This window comes from Pantherophis guttatus, chromosome 3, assembly GCF_059756535.1.
Source record: "Pantherophis guttatus breed Tessera chromosome 3, ASM5975653v1, whole genome shotgun sequence".
In the NCBI taxonomy this organism is placed as follows: domain Eukaryota; kingdom Metazoa; phylum Chordata; class Lepidosauria; order Squamata; family Colubridae; genus Pantherophis; species Pantherophis guttatus.
The window spans coordinates 46258314-46278490 of NC_142065.1; the positions used below are offsets into that span (position 1 = coordinate 46258314).

A 20177-nucleotide genomic window follows, 5' to 3' on the forward strand; every position below is an offset into this window, starting at 1 on the left:
AGAAGACAGTAACCTAATTTCTTCAGAATAAACACTTTTCATAACTTATTGATACATGTTTAAAACAATTTGTCTGACAACTGTGAATAAGAGACAATGGTGAGAATGAATACAATCCTGTGTACATTCATTTAAAATTTATTAAGCACTGTGCTTAATTATGAGATTTGGCTCTGGTTTTGTGTGCATTGATAGCAACATTCAAGCCAATCAGTTAAGCAGATATGACTATTTTAATATTGGGAGAAATTAAATGTTATGTCCTAATAGCATTTTCTTTAGTAAAAAAGAAAACAGAATGATCCACAAAAATGGAATATTATGGTACAAGAATTTTTGCACAAATAATCCTTTCAGCTCAGCTGAGTTCATAGTGGCCAAGGGGTATTGAAGGTCATTCAAAATGAAGTAGGAATAAAGGATTCCTTTTTTATTTTATGGGAATTATCCAGAGTTATATCTGCCAGCAGGAGGATGGGTAATGAATTCAGGCAAATAACTTTGTTGTTATAATTAAGTTATTCTGTATGTATGTCCATCGAAATCAGAACTCAACCTTTTGGATCCTAAAAATATCACGTGATAATAACATTGCATTGGCAGCAACTACTCAAAATATTACTTGCATAACTGCTTAAAAAAAAAAGAGTACTACTTTAGGAGATAATCTAGGCTTAGACAGCTTTGAGGAGACAATGTAATTCAAATGTAAGAAACAGTAATATATCTTATTACTATTTATTTGATTTTTAACTTGCCTTTATTATTGTTTACTACAACTTTGTTGTGTAACCACTATTCCGCTTCTCCTAATATTAATTTTCTATTAAAAGGTAGCTTGAATGATCTGTTAGTTTTCTTCAGTCACTTCACTTACTCTCCTAAACTGTCATTTCTATATTTAGACAAATGAATGCAAAAAGAACCTAAGTTTTTTCTTAACCTGCCTCTCACCTGATCTTATTCCTTAAAGGCTTACTAAGCTTTAGACCAGTGTTTCTCAACTTTGGTAGCTTGAAGATGGGTGGACTTCAACTCCCAGAATCCCCCAGCCAGCAGCGCTGGCTGGGGGATTCTGGGGGTTGAAGTCCACCCATCTTCAAGCTTCCAAGGTTGAGAAACACTGCTTTAGAAGAATGATCTTCCAAAGTTTTATAGAAGGATATGTTCAGCAAAATAGTGTGACTTGCTATGGTTTACTTATTTGATTTCTGTATGATGATATATGGGCTTTAATTACTCATTTAATTAAATAATGCCTTCATAAGGTATACTATATATTCCTAGTCTTTGCAACTGGAGAAAAGTTTAAATCATGTTGAAAATTGACCCATCAATCATTTCATTTAGCTACACTAAAATCCCTTCCCAGCTTGATTCTTGTGACTACCTGAACACATATATGTTGTATTATTGGCAACAATACAGGTTACCGTACCATTGCTTCATCCTTAGTTCGACCCAGAGAATGAACCCTTTTCTATTTTCCAAGGAAAGAAAGTTTGAAATAATATTCACAAAAGCGAGTCAACTTCATAACCTCCTACCGATCATACTCTTACACTTAAAATTTTTATATTATTTTAAAGTTCCCATTCACTGCTTTCCCCCTCCATTTCCCCTATTTATACTTAAGTCTACAGCCTCTCGTAACCAGCTACCGAATTTCAGAAAGTGAGCCCTGGAAGAGAACGGAAAATATTTCAGTGTTTAGCTTGAAAACTACAAGACCCAGGATACAGTTCGGGAAAAGCGCCTGTTTTCAGAGGCCCCTTATAAAGGAACTCCTACAATATGGAAGTTCTCCCAAATATGACTACATCCCCCATAGTTCAAGGCGACCAAAATATCCGTATGGGGTCCGCCCCTGGCCACCTCCCTCTCTCCGGCAGAGCGCCCGGATAAAGGTTCCGTTCCGTGCGCAGTGCGACTTGATGCGTCGCTGCTGACAGGGGAGCAGGAGGTTAAGGCTGGGGAAAAGGCGGCAGCGACAGCCTGGCATCGTCCGACTCCCCACCGTGGTGGGAAGAGGACCCTGGAGTTGAAGCCCCGGCGGAGGAAATGTCGGAGGGATGGGGAGGCCCCACCGTCCGCGGCTCCGGCGGAGGGAGTGGATTAAACCGCGAGCTGTGCCGCACGTTCGGCCACTACAACCGGCACTTAACGCGATTGCAGCACAACTTGCGCGAAACGAAGAAGTTCTTCCGCGACATCAAATACTTCCAAGGGCCCGCTGTTTTCCCCGTTGCTAATGCTGGGCCTGTCGGGGAGGAGCCGCCTGAACAACACCCCGCCCCTTTGGCCGTTGATAGCGCCCCTGCTGGTGGGGGTGCCTTCCTGCAGACCGGTAAGTGTGAGGGGCGTAACAGAGACGACGGCGTGGAGAAGAAAAGGCAGGTGGGAGACGTGAAGGGCAGCCGCGGAGCGGATGGAAACTGACGAGGGTTTTCGGAGGTGCCTTGAAAGCACGTCGGACAACTCCGTGCTTAATGAAAGCCTGTCTACCTCTGAGCGGAGGGTCTGCTGTGGATGCACAAATGACAGCTGTGTTAGGGCAGAGGTCTTCAAACTTGGCAGTTTTAAGACTTGTGGACTTCAACTCCCAGAATTCTCCAGCCAGCAAAGCTGGCTGGAGAATTCTGGGAGTTGAAGTCCACAAGTCTTAAAGCTGCCAACTTTGAAGACCTCTAGTTTAGGGCATCTGACCCAACAGGAGAGCTTCTGGTGTTGGTCCATGGCTACTTGTTACTGTGGGCAGTGTGATTCTGAACAAACCAGATTTTTTTTTTTTTAAAAAAGAAAAAGCTCTATATTTTTTAAAAAAATTGTGTTTTAGCTTGGAGATTTCACCTGGTTCCTGATTCTTTGGTTGCAAGTCCTTCTTTTATATCTTGGATTAATAAAGGAGAATATTTTGTAGGTCCGGGTTGAAATGAGGGGTCCTTGGTGTTCTCCGAAGCTGGCTCGTTTTTCTTGCAGACGTTTCATTACCCAAACTAGGTAATTTCATCGGTGCTGGATTGTAGATCGGTTTTCAATAATGTCTTCAATCGAACTTCGTGTAAACCATCTTTCTCTACTCCAGCGAAACAAAAGTCTGGGAACTTAAACTTGGAGAATGTGCGGCAATGGCCAAATTAACGACATTTATTCATTAACAGACCTGCCCTAAACCAGAGATCTTCGCGGAAAGAATGGCTTCCTTATTTATTACATATTATGCAGCAAAGCAAATTTTAAGCATTTAAAGTTTGGTTTATTAGGGAAAAAAGAATTAACCAAATCAGAAATAAATGAACATTTTAAATGTTTGCAAAAAGGATGGAAGATGCCATCATCCTTTTGAAGCAAATGTACTAATGATTTATATAGGCAGGAAACTTGGATACTATACCCCTCTCTTAAATGGAGATTAAAAGATAACTATAAATATCAGGATAGAACAGGGTGTAGGGTGAAGCTATTTGTTTTTCACTTCCTTTTTCCCTCCTTTGATTCCCCCAAAATATGTGAATCTGGCTGCTTCTGGATGCTTTGGTAAACAGAGCATCTATTTGTTAATATTGGAAAGAGTAGAATTTCTTGAAGTTATTAATGAAGTAATAAATATTTTTGAAGAAATGTGTGAATAAGTGGATATATCCAAAGCCTAGGTGCACTCTGTAGGACTTAATAGAATAATGTTTCTTTGTATAAATTGGAACAAGATTCTGAAGAAATGTGTAAGTTGAGTATAAATTGGCCTGTATCTTTGAAAAATTTGATGAATTTATGGTTAGTAAGTAAGTAGTCAAAATATGTGTCTTCTGATAATAAAAATACCTATCTATCTATCTATCTATCTATCTATCTATCTATCTATCTATCAAATTTTTATACCGATTAGTTTCCACCCATTGCTTCTTGTTTTATCCTCAGGTGCTTTGGAGAATAGCTTGACTCTCTCTTCTTTGTGGCAACCCCTGAGATATTGGAACACTGCTATCATTGTCTCCCCTAGTCCTTCTCTTCATTAAACTAAACATATCCAGTTCCTGCAACCGTTCTTCATATGTTTTAGCCTCCAGTCCTTCATATGTTTAGCCACCATTGGAGGGTGGGGGTTGTCCTTTAATAAGCAGCCCAGATTTGATATTGATATGTAGTTGAATTTTGAGTAGCTTACTCCCTTCGTTGCATGCTATGAAATCCTCAATGGTAATAATGGATATATTGACAAATTCACTTGTCACATGCAAAAGGAAGAAAAGTGTGCAATACCCATGGTTTGATTGAGAGCTGCTTCATATAGTACAATCTTTGGCATGAATACAGAGTAAAAGTTGTTTATGATGTTAATAAATCATCTACATATTTTGAAATTAAGTCGTAAGAAAATCATAATTGCATTAAAGCAACTTTTCTAGATAGTTGGAAGTTCTGATAATATTTTCTCGTCTGGTATAAAACGATTTCACCTTCAAATTGGTTTAGTCTAATTATTACTAATTATTCTTGTTTATACATCAATAATTCTTTTCCTGGTTGCAGGATTGATAGCTCTTCAATTCAGTTATTTTGTACCTCTTCAACCTGCTAGAATGTAAGTGAAAAAGAAAAGCAATTATATCTGCAAACATATTGATTGCACTGTGAAGTATTTTCTGCATACCTTAATAGCCTTCTCCATGAGGCAACGGATATGTGATAGGAAGTTAAAATATTCATGAAGGATATTAATTAATTGCAGTGAACCACCTGCCTAGAGACCTATTTAGAGACTTAGGGCCAGTGCTCTCTCTCCCTTTATAAATCTATTCAAAGCAAAGATGGTTGCCCAGTACTATGCAGGCAAATTTAATCACTGGATTGCTTCTTGCTGCTTTGCTGTCTGTACACACTACAACCATTTCAACCAATACCTGTGAACCCTTTGTCTCCTGAGTTATATGATACTGGCATAGTAAACTGCTTCAACAGTAAGAATTCTGATTAGAATTGGATAGTCAAATATTTATCCAGTATGCAGGTAATCCTTGCTTAATGACCACTAATTCAGTGATAAATTGAAGCTGCAGTGGTGCTGAATAATATGTAATATGCACTTACTGTGGTCCTGTAATATGTATGTTTGTACGTATGTGTGTGTGTGTGTGTGTGTGTGTATACATAACACACATATAACATACCTCTAGCAGTTCGAAAGCATGCAAATGCAAGTAGATAAATAGCTATCACTTTGATGGGATGGTAACAACATTCCATGTGCCTCAGCGTATAGTCATGCTGGCCATATGACCACAGAAATATCCTCAGACAATGCTGGCACCTTGTGCGAAAAAATGAAGATGAGCACCATCCCCTAGAGCCTGATACGACTGAACAGGGGAAACATGTTTGTCCTGTCCAGTCCTGTCCTGTCCTTCCGTCCATCCATCCATCCATCCATCCATCCATCCATCCATCTATCTATCTATCACCTTTATTTTCAAATAACTCCAGGTGGGGAATATATCCAACACACCTTCCTCCTCCTATTTTCTCTACAACAACAACAAACCTGTGAGATGAGTTAGGCCGAGAGAGAGTGACAGGCCCAAGCTCACCAACTGGCTTTCATGGCTAAGGCAGGACTTGAACTCGTGGTCACTAGCTTTCTAGCCTAGTGCCTTAACCATAGACCAAGCTGGCTCCTACAGTACTTACAGCTTGAGGTTCTAGTTGTCACAGTGCCTCCACAGTCACATGATCATGATTAGGGGTTTTGGTACTTATGACAGTTGCGGTTACATTATCATTATTTATGGTCTTCCCTGCTGGCTTCTCACAAGGAAAACCAATGGGGAAGCCAGCAGGGAAGGTTGCAAGTCTCTGGGACATCAGTTCTCCTCTGCATTCCTGAGCTCATGCCCCAGTGGGTCATCCTGCCTATAGCCTTCTTGTGCTCATATCCTATGGCGTCATCCTTGCGTTGGCTTTCTTGCATTCACACACAGCCTTCACTAGGCTTCCTAAGCCTTCCCTCAGCCTCCCCCAACACATACAGCCTGTGCCAGCCCCCTCCCCCAAGGTTTCCCCCAACTCTCCATGGTACATCCCCATGTTCTTTTCCTGAGACTCCCACCACTTTCTGCTTAATGACTCACATATCTCAGAGTTACAAGGGCACTAGGACTGCTGGGAGTATCACTTAGCAACAACAATTCCAAATTCAAGTTCTGTCATAACTGAAGGACAACCTGTAGTTGTATTAGGAAAGGAACAGTCATGTTAATCTTAAAAACAATCTGATTACAATGGATTTTAATAAATAAAAACAAATCATTGCATAGTTCTTTTTCAAAAACTTTTAGCATGAGGTTTTTTTTTGTTTTTTTTAAATGACCTGATTTCTGAAACAAAAATTTCAAAAAACAATAAAAATGTTTTTTTAAAGGAACCTACTAATTTGATCTTCATTGATTAATTCACTTCCAGTTGTATAATCATGATTTCCAAATTTCTGGGCCTAAAGACAATAACACTTGGTATTATGTCCCACATTAGTTAAAAATAAGAAATTCTTCTTTCTGCAGTTATATTTTTGGCTTCAGAAAATATTTGAAATGCTACTTTATTACCAAAACAATAGAAGTGGGCAAAACTTGGTCACTTGGCCAATAAACAATCTTAGATTGGTGGAAAAAAATTAAGTCAACAAAGTGCACTACCTGTGGTTTTAGAGATGAACTGCCTAGGGAAAAAAACTCTCACAAACCTGTTCAGCATACAGTGGGCTTATAGTTATATTTCAACATACCTTCCATCTTCAAGTTGAATGTTGGCTTTCAGGTTTTGCAGAAAAGAGCTTTCTCCTTTTATTATGGGTGTTACAGCAGTCGCATTTTAATTTCAGCACAGCACTTTTTGCTTTTATGTGCTTTCTATTGCATTGATCTATGTACAAAATACTATTGCATTTTAGTATTTATATTTGATAAACAGAATATAGAAAGAGTTCTGTTTTCTATATAATTACATATTTACATAACTGAAAGTACTATGCTTCAATGACAAATGTGAATATTAATGTGCCTGTTTTTCTCATTGTTAGTGGAACTTAGCATAGAAGTAGCTTGCAGTACTGCACTCTAACCACTGCGCCACCGAGGCTCATTAATACATAGAATTGCACTTAATATTTCTATGTTGAAGACATATGGCAAACCTTTTAAGCTGTGTCTAATTTGGTCTAATGCTTTTAATGTTAAAGACCCTCTTCGCTTCAGCTTGACCCCTGTTAACTACAGGGAGCTGTAGTTCTTTTGGCAGCCATAAAGAAGTAGCTTGCTATGGCCTTCCTCAGCCTAATCAGTAGTCCTGGAATTTCCTAATTAATTCCTGTCCAACTGTTAAAAAAGTCTGCCTTTACTTAGATTTTGGGGTTAAGGATAATTTTATTTGGGAAACGGTGGGAAATTTTATGAAGGAGGAAATAAGATGCACAATTATGGTTTGAATATAGGAGTGTTCAAAGAGTGGGACCCCTCTCTGAAAAGCTGGCAATATGGTCAAGGAAAATAACTTCTGTTTTATCTTATTTACATTTTATATCCTGTGTAAAATTATGTATCATTGATAGGATTTGTATTTCTGAATTTATTAGTAGCCTATGTATTATGATAATGTGGTGGAACATAAAACATTTTGGGGGAAAGAAATTATTGAACACATAACTCCTTACTTTTTCAAATTAACTGTCTTTAGATAGAGTGGCTTGAAGGTTTATTGTTTTGCAAAATCCTCCCAGGCTATAATTTAATAGGACATGGAGGCAGCCAGCCTGGGCACAATGGAGTGGATGGACCAGCAGCCTTGGAAATAACAACTTCTGGGAATAGAAGGGGAGTGGGGGGACAGTATCATGGATGGAGCCTTCTTGCTGCTGCCTCTCATCAACTAAAAATATTAAGATAAATTCAAGTTTTAGTATTGTATTAAAACTTGAAGAGGCCCATGCTTATTCAATTTCCTGCCATTATGTAAATTAAAAGCACAAGATTCTGGATTGCTGCTTTTTATCCTCACTGCCTGAAATGTGTATTTGCTGGTATTGGGAAGGAAGAAGAGACTGAATAGGTGGGAGCTCCTAAGCCATATCCAGTCCTCTTAGGGCTATAATACATTTGTCAAAGTGGACAGTGATCCATGAATGCTTACACTGTAATCAAGAAAAAACCTTGGAATGTCACAAGAATGTCTTGTTCTTACTTTAGAATTGATGTGCCTAGGATACTTTATGGACATCATCCTCCAGATATATTGGGAATGTAAGGTACAGGGGCTGCGCTTGCTGGTTAATTCTGGGAATTGCATTCTCAACAGATATAGAAGGCACTTGGATGGGAAGGTTAATCTTGGGGAAATCTCTGCTGAGAACCTTGCAGGATAAAAATCCTAATAAGATTTATATGCTTTTTTTTTTAGGACAGCTAAGTTCAATTGCCTTTCCCCGACATGAGGAGGAATACCTCCAGCTGACAGTAAGCTGTCACCCATGCTTATTAATCTTTGGTCAAAACTGTAATGCCAAATGCCAATTACTCAACATGCTCTTGGGAAGGAGACTGCTACCTACCACCAAAATTAGCAGCGAGGAGCATTGTAAGAGGCGTCGAATTCATTTCACACATGGAAGACAGACACGGATCAGTTTAGCTCTACCAGGACAGTATGAATTGGTGCATAATTTGGCAGCTCATCAAAGTAGTTGGGAAACAATACCTGAGGAGGACTTAGAAATCCATGATGACGATGAGGATCTGGCACATCAGATTGCAGAGTTGGAGGTTACACTGAATCATACTTTATTACAGGTACCACATGAGAACAAATATCTTTGTACACACCATTTCGTGTTTAAACAGGTTTATATAAGAAAGTAGTTTTGCCATGAATTTTTCATTAATGTTACATTTTTTTTATTTTGAACATAGATGAAGAAATTCTACAGCTAGAACAAACAACAACTTTAAAAATATAAGAGTTTGAGTTCATCCCTAAGTTTAATTTCAACATTTGTCTCTGAATTTAAGACTACTGTTTCTATAGAGCGTGAAATATGGAGGATGCAGTTTGAAGTAAAGAAACTCTGGTTGGAAAGGAAACGTTGAAATCTTCCCCTGATTGGTATAGTTGGCCAACCCTTGGCTTATCCCCAATTAAGATTATGAATTTACATTTATAAAATATAAATGTTCTTTTCCATATCCTTTATTGTACTTAAATATTGTATCCCTTAATTGAATATTAGTGCATTGTAGATAATATTAAGTAAAGTTTCTTTTGATTTGGGCTGCCTATCTTTTACATGAGAATCGCGTTGTATTACTACTAGCCTTAGAAAGTTTGCCTGCAAGTCTATTTTTTTTTTACTATATCTTCACATGGGAATGTTGATAATATGGAATGAATTGGAACGTGAGGGAGAGAACCATTGCTTTTGATGTCATGCACTTCAGCTAAATATACCAGTCTAGTTTTATTTATGTAACTTAACTTATGGAAGACAACTCAAAGGTGTTCTGTGACCTTCTTGAATCAATGAAAAATATACCTTTGTTAGATTCAGGATATATAATTAGGACAAATTCAGTATTTGCATCATAAGGAATAGTAAATTGAGATTTTTTTTTTAATTCAACCTCCCCCCTCCAAAGGACCCCCCAAATTGTTAGATTTCCCATTTATGGAATTTTAAATAAAAGAAATTAATTGAAATATCAATTAAATTAAATAGGTGGAAATAACTAGTGCCAAGTTTGTCATTTTTACACAGAATTCTATCAGAGAAAAGTCAAGGAACAGAAGATGTAGTATTGTAAAATACAGATTTATTTAACCAGGTTTTAAAATGTTTGGCTTGAATAAAATTGTTTTGGTTTCCAACTGTTAGAGATACTGTTAATCTAATTCAAAGAGTTGAAGACAGTTCTTACTATGTGCTTTTTATGCCTTATGTAGCTCTGACTAAATCATTATTTTTCATTCAAACATTGTAAAAAAATATGTTGCTAGGCTTTTCTTTTTTTAAATAGATTCTTAAAGATATTAATTCTTTGTATGCAAATTGAGATCAGATGCAAGAAGATTCTGAATTACATTGTTCTTAACCCCTGTTAAGAGTTGAGCATTTATATAATCGTACATTGTCAGTTGAGAGGATGGGGAAAAAATTGTGGAGAAATAGATTGAGACTCCTTAACTGACTGATACAATGTTCCAGCCTTTTCTTCCAACTGCATTAGACTTTTAATTCCCACAAGGCTATAAATTTTAGAAGTTGTACTTCACATTTTTAGGGCAAAATGCCCTTAAAGAAGAAAAATAGAACAGTAGAAAATATGTTTACTATAATAATAATAATAATTTTAATAATTTTAATAATAATTTTAATAATAATTTTAATAATAATTTTAATAATAATTTTAATAATAATTTTAATAATAATAATAATAATAATAATAATAATAATAATAATAATAATAATAATAATAATAATAATAATAATAATAATAATAATAATAATAATATAATAATAATAATTTTATTTCTATACCGCCCTTCTCCCGAAGGACTCAGGGCAGTGTACAGCCTATTTAAAAACACAAGACAAAACAGCAGTTAAAAATTAAAATGATTAAATAGAGTTAGCTCAATTTAAAACCCCAGAAATTTAAAATACCCCAATTTAAAATTATTATGTTGATAGGCCAGCCTGGCGGAACAACAGGGTCTTCAGTGCGCAGCGAAACACCCAGAGGTCGGAGATCTTACGTATTTCCGGGGGCAGTTCATTCCACAGGGCTGGGGCTCCCACAGAGAAGGCCCTCCCCCTGGGTGTTGCCAGCCGACATAACTTGGCCGATGGCACCCTGAGGAGACCCTCTCTGTGGGAGCGGACTGGCCGGTGGGAGGCTATTGGTGGCAGAAGACGGTCTCGAAGGTACCCGGGTCCTATAAGTTACTATGCTGTAACTTGGAAAAAAATGAGGGTTGACTTCAAATTGGATTTTAATCAATTAAATTATTAATTAAATTCAGATAAAAATTAAATACATAGTGCTACTTATATTATTCAAATCTTTAAAAAAACATTCTTCTGTAATTAAGGAGGTTTTTTTGCCAAATTCATAAATTTCTAAGCAGTAACACTGAATATTTTAACTCATTTCACAGTATGTAAGAATATAGTTTGATTCTACCTTACTTTCCAATAAAGTGTTCAAATTTATTGCAAATTTGTTTTCCTTTATCTGTGCCAAAAAAATTGTACATTGCTTTTTATTAAAACTTTTCACTGTCTATAGCTAGTGTTGCAATTTCTACTTTGCTGCTACGTTTATTCAAACTATTAAGTTAAAGTTTTGTTTATTTTATATGGAAATCTTTCTCTCAGGCAGGTGTGATATATTATTGTAGGTTTATAGGAAATACTGTTTTGTGGTCTGGCTGTTTCTCTTTCTTCAAATTGTTTCATATGTAGTTTTCTGATCTTCCTTCCTGATTGAAGATTTAAATTATAATTTTTGCAGCATGTTATCTAAAGTTCTGTCTACATTTTGGGGAGAATATGTCCTGGTGCAACAGGAAGCAGTTTTCTATTCATGTAACAGGCCTTTTTTTTACAGTTCTCAGTCCCAGTAACAGCACCTGAATTTATCATGTTTATCATACTATTTCAATAAACTTCAACTCCATATTCATTAAAAAAATTCCATAATTCAAAACTATCCACCTTAGGTAGTCCTCGACTTACAGCCATTTGTTTAGTGACCATATGAAGTTACAGCAGGACTAATTTATGATTGGTTTTTATACCTACTACCGTTGTAGCATCCCAATGATCACGTGACCAAAATTCAGACACTTGGCAACTGGCATGTATTTATGACAGTTGCACTGTCCTGGGGTCATTTGATCACAATTTGTAACCTTCCCAGCTGGCTTCCAACAAGCAAAGTCAATTGGGGAAGCCAGATTCACGTAATAACTGCATGATTCACTTAACAACTGCAACAATTTGCTTAACAAGTGTGGCAAAAAAGGTAAAATGGGGCAAAACTCACTCTGCCTTGCTTAGCAACAGAAATGTTGGGCTCAGTTATGGTTGTAGATAGAGGACTCTGTATGCTTGCTTGCTTTTTCTTATCCTAAATTTCTTAGTGACATGCTCACTTCCAGCTTACCCATGCCTGCCTGTCATAATGCTGTACTGTACTTCCCAAGTTTTGTTTTATAATCCTTTGTACTCTCTTTTTATAGCTATCTCACTATATTTACCCCTTTTAGAATAAGTAATGATAGGGTTACTAGCCATATGCAGCATTACCTAATAAAGTGATAACAATACTGGTCAGTTCTGGCACATTTTGGGAAAAAGGTGCAGTGTGGGAGAACATCAATGGGTTCTCTCAGGATGGAATGGATAAAATATAAGTTTCTCTCTTCCTGTTTTTTTTTTTAATTATTATTATTATTATTATTATTATTATTATTATTATTATTATTATTATTATTATTATTATTAATAATAATATGCCGCCTTTCTCCGGAGACTCAGGGGGCTTACAATGCATTTTAAAAAAACCATTATAAAAACATTTAAAAATTAAAACATTAAAAAATTAAAACTCTGTTTCCCCAAAAATAAGGGCTTGGCCTTATTATCGGGGGGTCTTATTATTTTGGGGGTGCAGGAGGCAGCGAGCGGGGGTGTTGTGACCTAGGCTTACTGAGTCATTACAGTACACAATTAGTCCCCAAAAAAACTATTTATTGTTACAGCTGAGAATTACTTTCATTCCCAGTTGAGTCCCAATTAGTTGCAAAAAACGTCCTTCAGAAGAAGTCCTTCGGGATAATCACCAACCTTTATCTTCTATGACACCCTGCCAAAGGCCTTACTTGGCAAAGCCCTACGGAGTTCAGAAACAAACAAGAGATGCCGACTAGAAACAGAGTTAGCAACATTGCTTTCCTGCAAAAGGCCTAAGTCCCTTTGTTTCTCTTTTAAGCCTTATGGGAGGGGCCAATCATTTGGCCTTACTCCTGAGTCATCCCTTTTGCTTTAGCTGCTCTTGTCTTCTGGCAGCTCTGTGCATGCGTGCACTAGGAACAGGCTCCTCCAGTTCCTCTGCATCTCTGCTGTCCGACTCTGGGAGCTATGGAGCCCGCGCATCACTCCCAGATGGCCCTGGCCCCATCTTTGCCTCCGATGCAGAGCCCTCATTCGGGCCTTCCCCACACTCCAGGACTGGCCCATGTTCCTTCCCAGCCTCCTCACTGTCCAACTCTACTGCCAGCTCCGCAGGCTGCTGGCGGACCACAACAGTGGGACTGAATGTCCTGTCGCTGCTGTCACCTCCCCTCCCTGTTCTTCGCACCGGCCGAGCAGCCAAACACATCCCACCCCACCCCAATGGCAACAGCAGCCTGGCTGCTTCCCTTCCCTGCCGTCTCTTTATCGAGAGGGGTGGTGGGGCGAGGGAGAAGCGAGATATGTCTCGCATGGAGCGAGACATGGCTCCCCTTGCCGACTCTTCCCCCCCCTTTTTGCGAGTTCCAGAAGTTTGATTGAACTCGCGAGATTTTCTTTTACAGCGTGTTTCCCTGGACCCAACGACGAGCAGAGTGACGGAGCTTGAAAGATAAATCCTGCATCCCACTTCTCGCCCGTCCCACCTGCCACCCCCAAATTGCATCCCTAAAGGGGGTGGGTGGCTAAGCAAAGGGCAGGAGCCTGGCGAGGCGGGGAGAAGAGACGTCAAGGGGAGCCATGTCTCGCTCTATGCGTCTTGCTTCTCCCCCGCCCCACCACCCCTCTCGATAAAGACGCAGGGAAGAGAAGCAACCAGGCTGCTGTTACCATTGGGGTGGGTCGTGTTGGGCAGCTTGGCCAGCATGAAGAACAGGGAGGGGAGGGCATGTCTCTGCCTCCCCCCCCATCTGGCCCCACCTCCTCAACTCATTTTGGTTGTGCGGCAAGCAACCAGAGGAAATGGCAGGACTGGCTGTGCATGCGTGTAAGTAGTTTTTTTTTTTATTTAATTTATATGCTGCCCTTCTCCGGAGACTCAGGGCGGCTTACAATGCGTTAAGCAATAGCTTTCATACTTTTGTATATTTTTATACAAAGTCAGCTTATTGCCCCCACAATCCAGGTCCTCATTTTACCTACCTTAGAAAAGATGGAAGGCTGAGTCAACCTTGAGCCTGGTGAGATTTGAATTTGCAGTAATTGCAGGCAGCTGATGTTAATAACTGTTAATAACAGTGCTTCAGTCTGCTGCGCCATCAAGCTCGCTAGTTGGTAGGGGAGCTTATTTTGCGGGGGTGGTTTATTGCATGCGCTGAAAAGCCCGATTGAGCTTATTATCCGGACATGTCTTATTTTCGAGGAAACACGGTACAAATACTGCTGATTCTTATTTGTAGGTAATTGTATTCAGGTTGCTTTTTATCTTATTATATATATTTTTAAAAAGACAGCATACCAAAAAGCAAAACTGGCTATTTAAAAAAAAAGATGTGAACAGGATTTCAGCTAATGATTAAAATGTATTAATTATGTAACCATGTTCCCTCTTTTAAAAGAAAAATACTATTTTAAGATATACTTGCTATACATTTCCTTTATTTATAATTCTAATATCTATTTAATTTAATTAGGATAATTCTTTTCTACCAAATTATTTTATTCAGTTGCAGCAATGAGTGGATCTCCTGAAGTTGTTAAGTCATCACTTAACTTTTTTTTTTCAAAGTTAATTTGGTTGACAATGGTTTAAGCTCTGTAAATTTACTTTCCAGACATTAAATCCAGTTGCAGAAATAAGTTCCACTGTGGTTTATACTTAGCAGTTCTGTTATCCTGTGTGAGAAGAGGCAAATGCTAAAAGAAAACCACTGATAAGAGCTAGCAAGAATACTCACTTTAGCTTCTGTTCATCAAATAAGATTAGTTTTCATATTGAGATGTCTAACTCTTTCCACTTCGTTGACTTTGTTTATTGTGATCAATGTGAGTCATCTCTCATGGCAAATGTTGATTTGTACATCTTTATCTTAACTTTCACTTTTGCCTAGCAACACCAGTTTCTGTATTCTATGCTCTGAAGTCCCATGACAGTCAGGCAAACGGCAATTAACAGTTTATTTTGAGAGTTGCAGGAAAAGAATTTTGGAAAACCTAGTGATGTATTGAAGTGGCTAAAATTTGCTACATTTAATTGTTTAGTAATAGCTTTATATGTTATCATGCATGTTATGCTCAACTTTGGCTTGTTCAGTGTGGGAACAGTTGAACTGTTTGAAAAAATTTGTGTCTCAGACTGCATGAAAATTTGTTTGATATTTGTTCAAAGAAAACACCTTCTTTCTTGAATTTACTTTGATCTTTTTTATATTATTAATTCTAAGCTTATATAATGTTTTAAGAGTAATATGACTCTGAATCAACCAAAATGATACTATTGATGCTTGAAATTCTCTTAAACCTAGCTCTTCATTTTTCATAACACATTTGCATTGGGGGAGGGTGGAATTGTGATTTAATGTAATATAGTATTTGGCATGGTTCTGATTCTACTGAAAATGTGATTAAAATGTGCAATAAATTATTTTTGTGAAAAAATTAAGCAAATTATATCAGTTCAGAGAACGTTTGCCAGAATCTATTACAATTCTGCTATTCATATTTGCAAACGTACAGTATATCAAAGGAACATCAAGCAATGAGCTGAATTAAATTGGCATGTCAGAATAGATTTCAAAACATGCAGAGGCCATAAATATAAGATATAGTGCTTCTGAAGATTTACATGAATGCTATATAGATTTTTAAAAACAAAAGTTCTTACAGCCAGTGTAATTTAACACACACATATAAAGTTATTACAGGCCAACCTAAGTCAGTTTAGTAACTGTAGTGCAGTTACTGGGGATGTAGCAGTTATAAGGTTTTATGAAGAACACGGATAATCTGGCAGAAAGACTAAGCAATTTATCTATAAAACACCTACAAAATAATAATAGCCTTAATTATGGTTCTGTTTTCTTGTTGTGAAAAACAAGTAATACAAGTAATGTATCATGTTTTCTAAAGTGTATCGTATATTTAAGCTAACCACTTCACTGAAAACTAAATAAATTTATCTGCTTTGCACTGAAGAGTTGCACTGGATTATCTACAATTTTTAGAAGCCATCTCTTATGTCATACTGTTAGAACATGTTCTGTATCTAAATGAGGAAGGATTAGTATCATTAATACAAGTTTTTTAATATATATATTCTGAGTTAAAGGAAAAACTGAGGGACCATCTTCGCTTATACAAAATTGGGACTTTCATTGTACTTAGAGTGTTATTATGTTTAATTTTCTCAGATTCCCCTTGAAAGCAGGAAAGATACAAGTCTTGCTATGGATGTGGAAGGGAGGGAGTGCTGGATGCAAAGCTCAAATCAACCCTGAATGTTAAATTTTTAATGCTTTGCTATCTTCAGGAAATGGATATTGTGATAGCTCCATGTCGGGGATTCCAGTCAGCTGAAGACACTTTGGGAGAATACATCAACAGCGTTCTTCCAGTCATCACTTTTGCCATCAGTGAGGCTGAACTTTCAACACTGGACATGAATGAGTTGCAAGAGATTAAAGAGAAGTTCGCTTTACCCATCTTCTTTTTCAAAGTATTAAATTTGGGATCTGAACTAATATCTCCTCAAAATGCAGAAACTGAAAAGTCATCCCTTTTTCGGCAACTGCTAGATTTAGATTATCTTAGTAGCAACCATTGCAGTTGTGGAGCTCCTAGCACTGATGCCAAAGCCCAAAGCATGCTGGTAGAACAGTCTGATAAGATTCGTCTGCTTAGCACTTTCTCCAAACAAGTGCTACAACAGCGCTTGGTAGATGCTGCCACCATTTTGAACATTGTACACTACCGTTGCTTAGACATTTTCATCAACCAAGCCTTTGACATGCAACGAGACCTGCAAATCACTCCAAAGCGTTTAGAGTATACGCGGAAGAAAGAGAATGAGCTGTATGAATCTCTGATGAGTATAGCCAACCGCAAACAAGAAGAAATGAAAGATATGATAATTGAAACTCTCAATAACATGAAAGAAGAGCTGCTGGAAGATGCTGCTAATATGGAATTCAAAGGTAAAGCAAGTCATACCATAAAAAATAATGACCCGCAAAGAGAATTCTATTTTGCATTTTATATTGATTCTGGAAACCACCTACTTAGAGATTCCCATGTTGGCCCATGTAAAAATGTTCATATATTTTGCTTTTAAATGCTTACCTATCAAGTGAATATGCCATCAGGATTGAAACACAATTGGTGGAAATTGGGTCAATATGAGTAATTTATTAATGTAATTTTCTCCAGCTGGATACTCTCCAGGTAGCCCCTTTCTGGGAGCTGAAACCTACATGTCTGAAGTGTGATACATTGGGGAATGACTAGCTTGATGGCTGTCTGTGACTGAAAGAGATACAGCTTTCCAGTTAAGATAACAGTTTTCTGTAAAAGTATTTTATGAAATTTTGTACATTTCTCTACTGAATGTTATACAGACTTCATAATGGTCCTTCTTCTTGCATGTGTGTGTGCAAGTAATACCCTCCTAGGACAATAAATTAAATTAAAGGATAATTAGGACCAGTCTTGATCTATATAAATCTCACAAACTTTGGCTCTTTCCCAGACAGTAGAGCCATGTTATATCCTTTTCAGAATATATTTCTGAAAAACATTATAAAATAGGAATTGATGTGTCTCAACCAAGAAACTGATTTTGAAATTGCTTCAAACCACAAGTCTCAAGGAACCACAGAACAACATTCTTTAGACATGGCAAAAAAAAAAAAATCATAATTCCATCATCAGAAAATATAGGTTGAAAATAAAAGTTGGATTCAGGGGAAACTAGCATAATAGTGGTCATTAAGAACATCAATAGTTATCTAAAGTTTGCCTAAAAATATCCAGATGACACATCAGATTCTTTTAGAGAGGGCAGCAGAAGGAATGCCCTCAGGATTTGATGACATGCCAACTTTGAAGGAAGAATGAATTCTGCTTTGTATCAGAATTAAACCAGAGAATATCAGCCCAGCTATCTGTCAGCTGAGGTTGTCGGTTATGTAACAAAAACAGTAATAAACATACAAGCAGATTTATGAGAGAATGGATAAACAATAAATTCAGAGTTTTGAAATGGCCAAATCAAAGTTTAGTCTAAACACCAAGGAAATGTTGTGGTAGGACCTGAAATGACTAGTTGATTTAATATTTATTTATCGGATAAATTTATATAGCTGCTTGTCTCACATAAAGGTAAAAATACAAAAATGACACTACAAAATAACCCAAACCATAACAAATGTAATAAAAAAAACCAATAAAACTTATTAAAAACAGAATCTGCAAGGGAGTGCACTCAGTTTGCACTTTGCAGGTTCCATACCAACATTACAGGATGCCCAGGCCAGGTGGCAAAGCTACATATTTTCATGCCCTTCTGGAAGGCCAGCAAGGTCAAGACCAATCTGTTTTGGGGGAAATGGTCCAAAGATGCTTTTCTTTGGTTCGTTACATGACATTCCTTTGTGGATGAGACCTGTAATATGTCTTTCTTTACCAAACCTGATGGGATGAGTAGATATGAATCAGGAGATAGAGTCCCTCAAATAACCTGGCCCCATGCTAAGTTTTTCTAGTTCATACTAGAAAAGCCTTAATTGTTAACTAAGCTGAAGCAGTTTACAAAGGAGGAATGGGTCCGAATTCATATACCGATATATGAGAGACTTTTCACTTATATAAAGCATTTAGTTGCAGTTATTGCAATAAGGGGCATTATCTAAGGGGCACATCACATTTGTTGATGTTATGAAATAATGACAATATTTCATTGTGGTCAGACTCCTTTTCTATATTGGTAAGATCGACAGGAAGCTCTAATAACATCGAGTAGCAAAATATGCAAGAACTGAGAAGATCCAAAAGATGGTGGGCAGTTTTTCCCCAGGAATTACATTCTGTTCATTTGTCAAATCTGCTATTTGGGATGGAGTAACAACTAAAGAGCCAGATATATGTTTATCTGTGCTTCTTAAACTCCATTACAAGGTTCTTTTACATAAATATAATTTTAACTATATGAAAATCAACATGCTATAGAGAGAAGTAATATTTTCATGCAGTGATTGAAATAATCTATGCAGAATACAATTGCTTAGGAGTAAAACTGCAAATTAAATGTGTCTTCTTTAGTTTTGAAAAACTCAAAGATAAAACTGTCCTTGCTTTCAGGAGAACAGCAGTAAAAAATTAACCGACTTTTAAAAATAGAAAATGTATATGTATAGCAGTATGGTTACATGTTAACTTCTGAAAATTTAATTACAAAAGTTAACTTATAAAAACAATTTGCAGAATGATTCTAACGTATTTAATGTTTAATTCAGAACAAAGCACTTTTTGATAGATGCACTCAGGGCTGCAGTCTGAAGTGATTTATCACTTTTGAAGGGGCTCTCCTGTGATTACATGTTTTTATTTATTGAAAAAGCAAATTTCATGTATAAAGTTGGAATCATTAATAGTTGATCGTAAAATTCATTGATGCACTTGTTTTAACTCCAATCTCCTTCTAATGATTATCAGTATATACATAAATACCGCCAGCCAGCGTTATTCAAATAGTATTCAGCAGCAAATATACTAAAATTTGAATTCATTGGCATATTGTGAAAAATTGAATATGTTTAGATGTGATAAACCTCAGTGAATAATAAATTAGTCAGTTTTGTAAGTAACAAACAACTTTTAAAGAGTTAAGAGCTATGAACCATTTGGGGAAAGGGTGTGTTCATTCTTCCTGAATGACTGTTAAATCATAAAAGTATATCATTGCAATGATATACTGCATAACATCATACAAATGATGAATACCACCACAAATAAGTGTGTGAGTGTGTGTTTTAAATTTATCATCTTCTTAATTTTGAATATAATGAACACTGTTTTTGAGGGATATCTGGATGGAAATCTTGTTTCTTGTTTGTTGCATTCAAAGTTCATGAAATCAGGGTTGCTAAATTGAAATTTCACTATCTAGTATTGGAATAATCTGAAACGG

At 37.0% G+C, this 20177-nt stretch overlaps 1 protein-coding gene across 2 annotated transcripts in view; it reads left to right on the forward strand.

Annotated features, from left to right (window-relative positions):
* The first annotated feature begins 1836 nt into the window (after nt 1-1836).
* Nucleotides 1837-20177, forward strand: part of DSTYK (dual serine/threonine and tyrosine protein kinase) — a 35461-nt gene continuing 17120 nt past the window's right edge. For both annotated transcript variants that reach the window (XM_034414438.3, XM_034414437.2), the window contains exons 1-3: nt 1837-2347; nt 8446-8834; nt 16524-17187. In XM_034414438.3, the coding sequence (XP_034270329.1) occupies nt 2062-2347; nt 8446-8834; nt 16524-17187 (1339 nt within the window). In that variant the 5' untranslated portion in view covers nt 1837-2061. The remainder of the gene's footprint in view (nt 2348-8445; nt 8835-16523; nt 17188-20177) is intronic.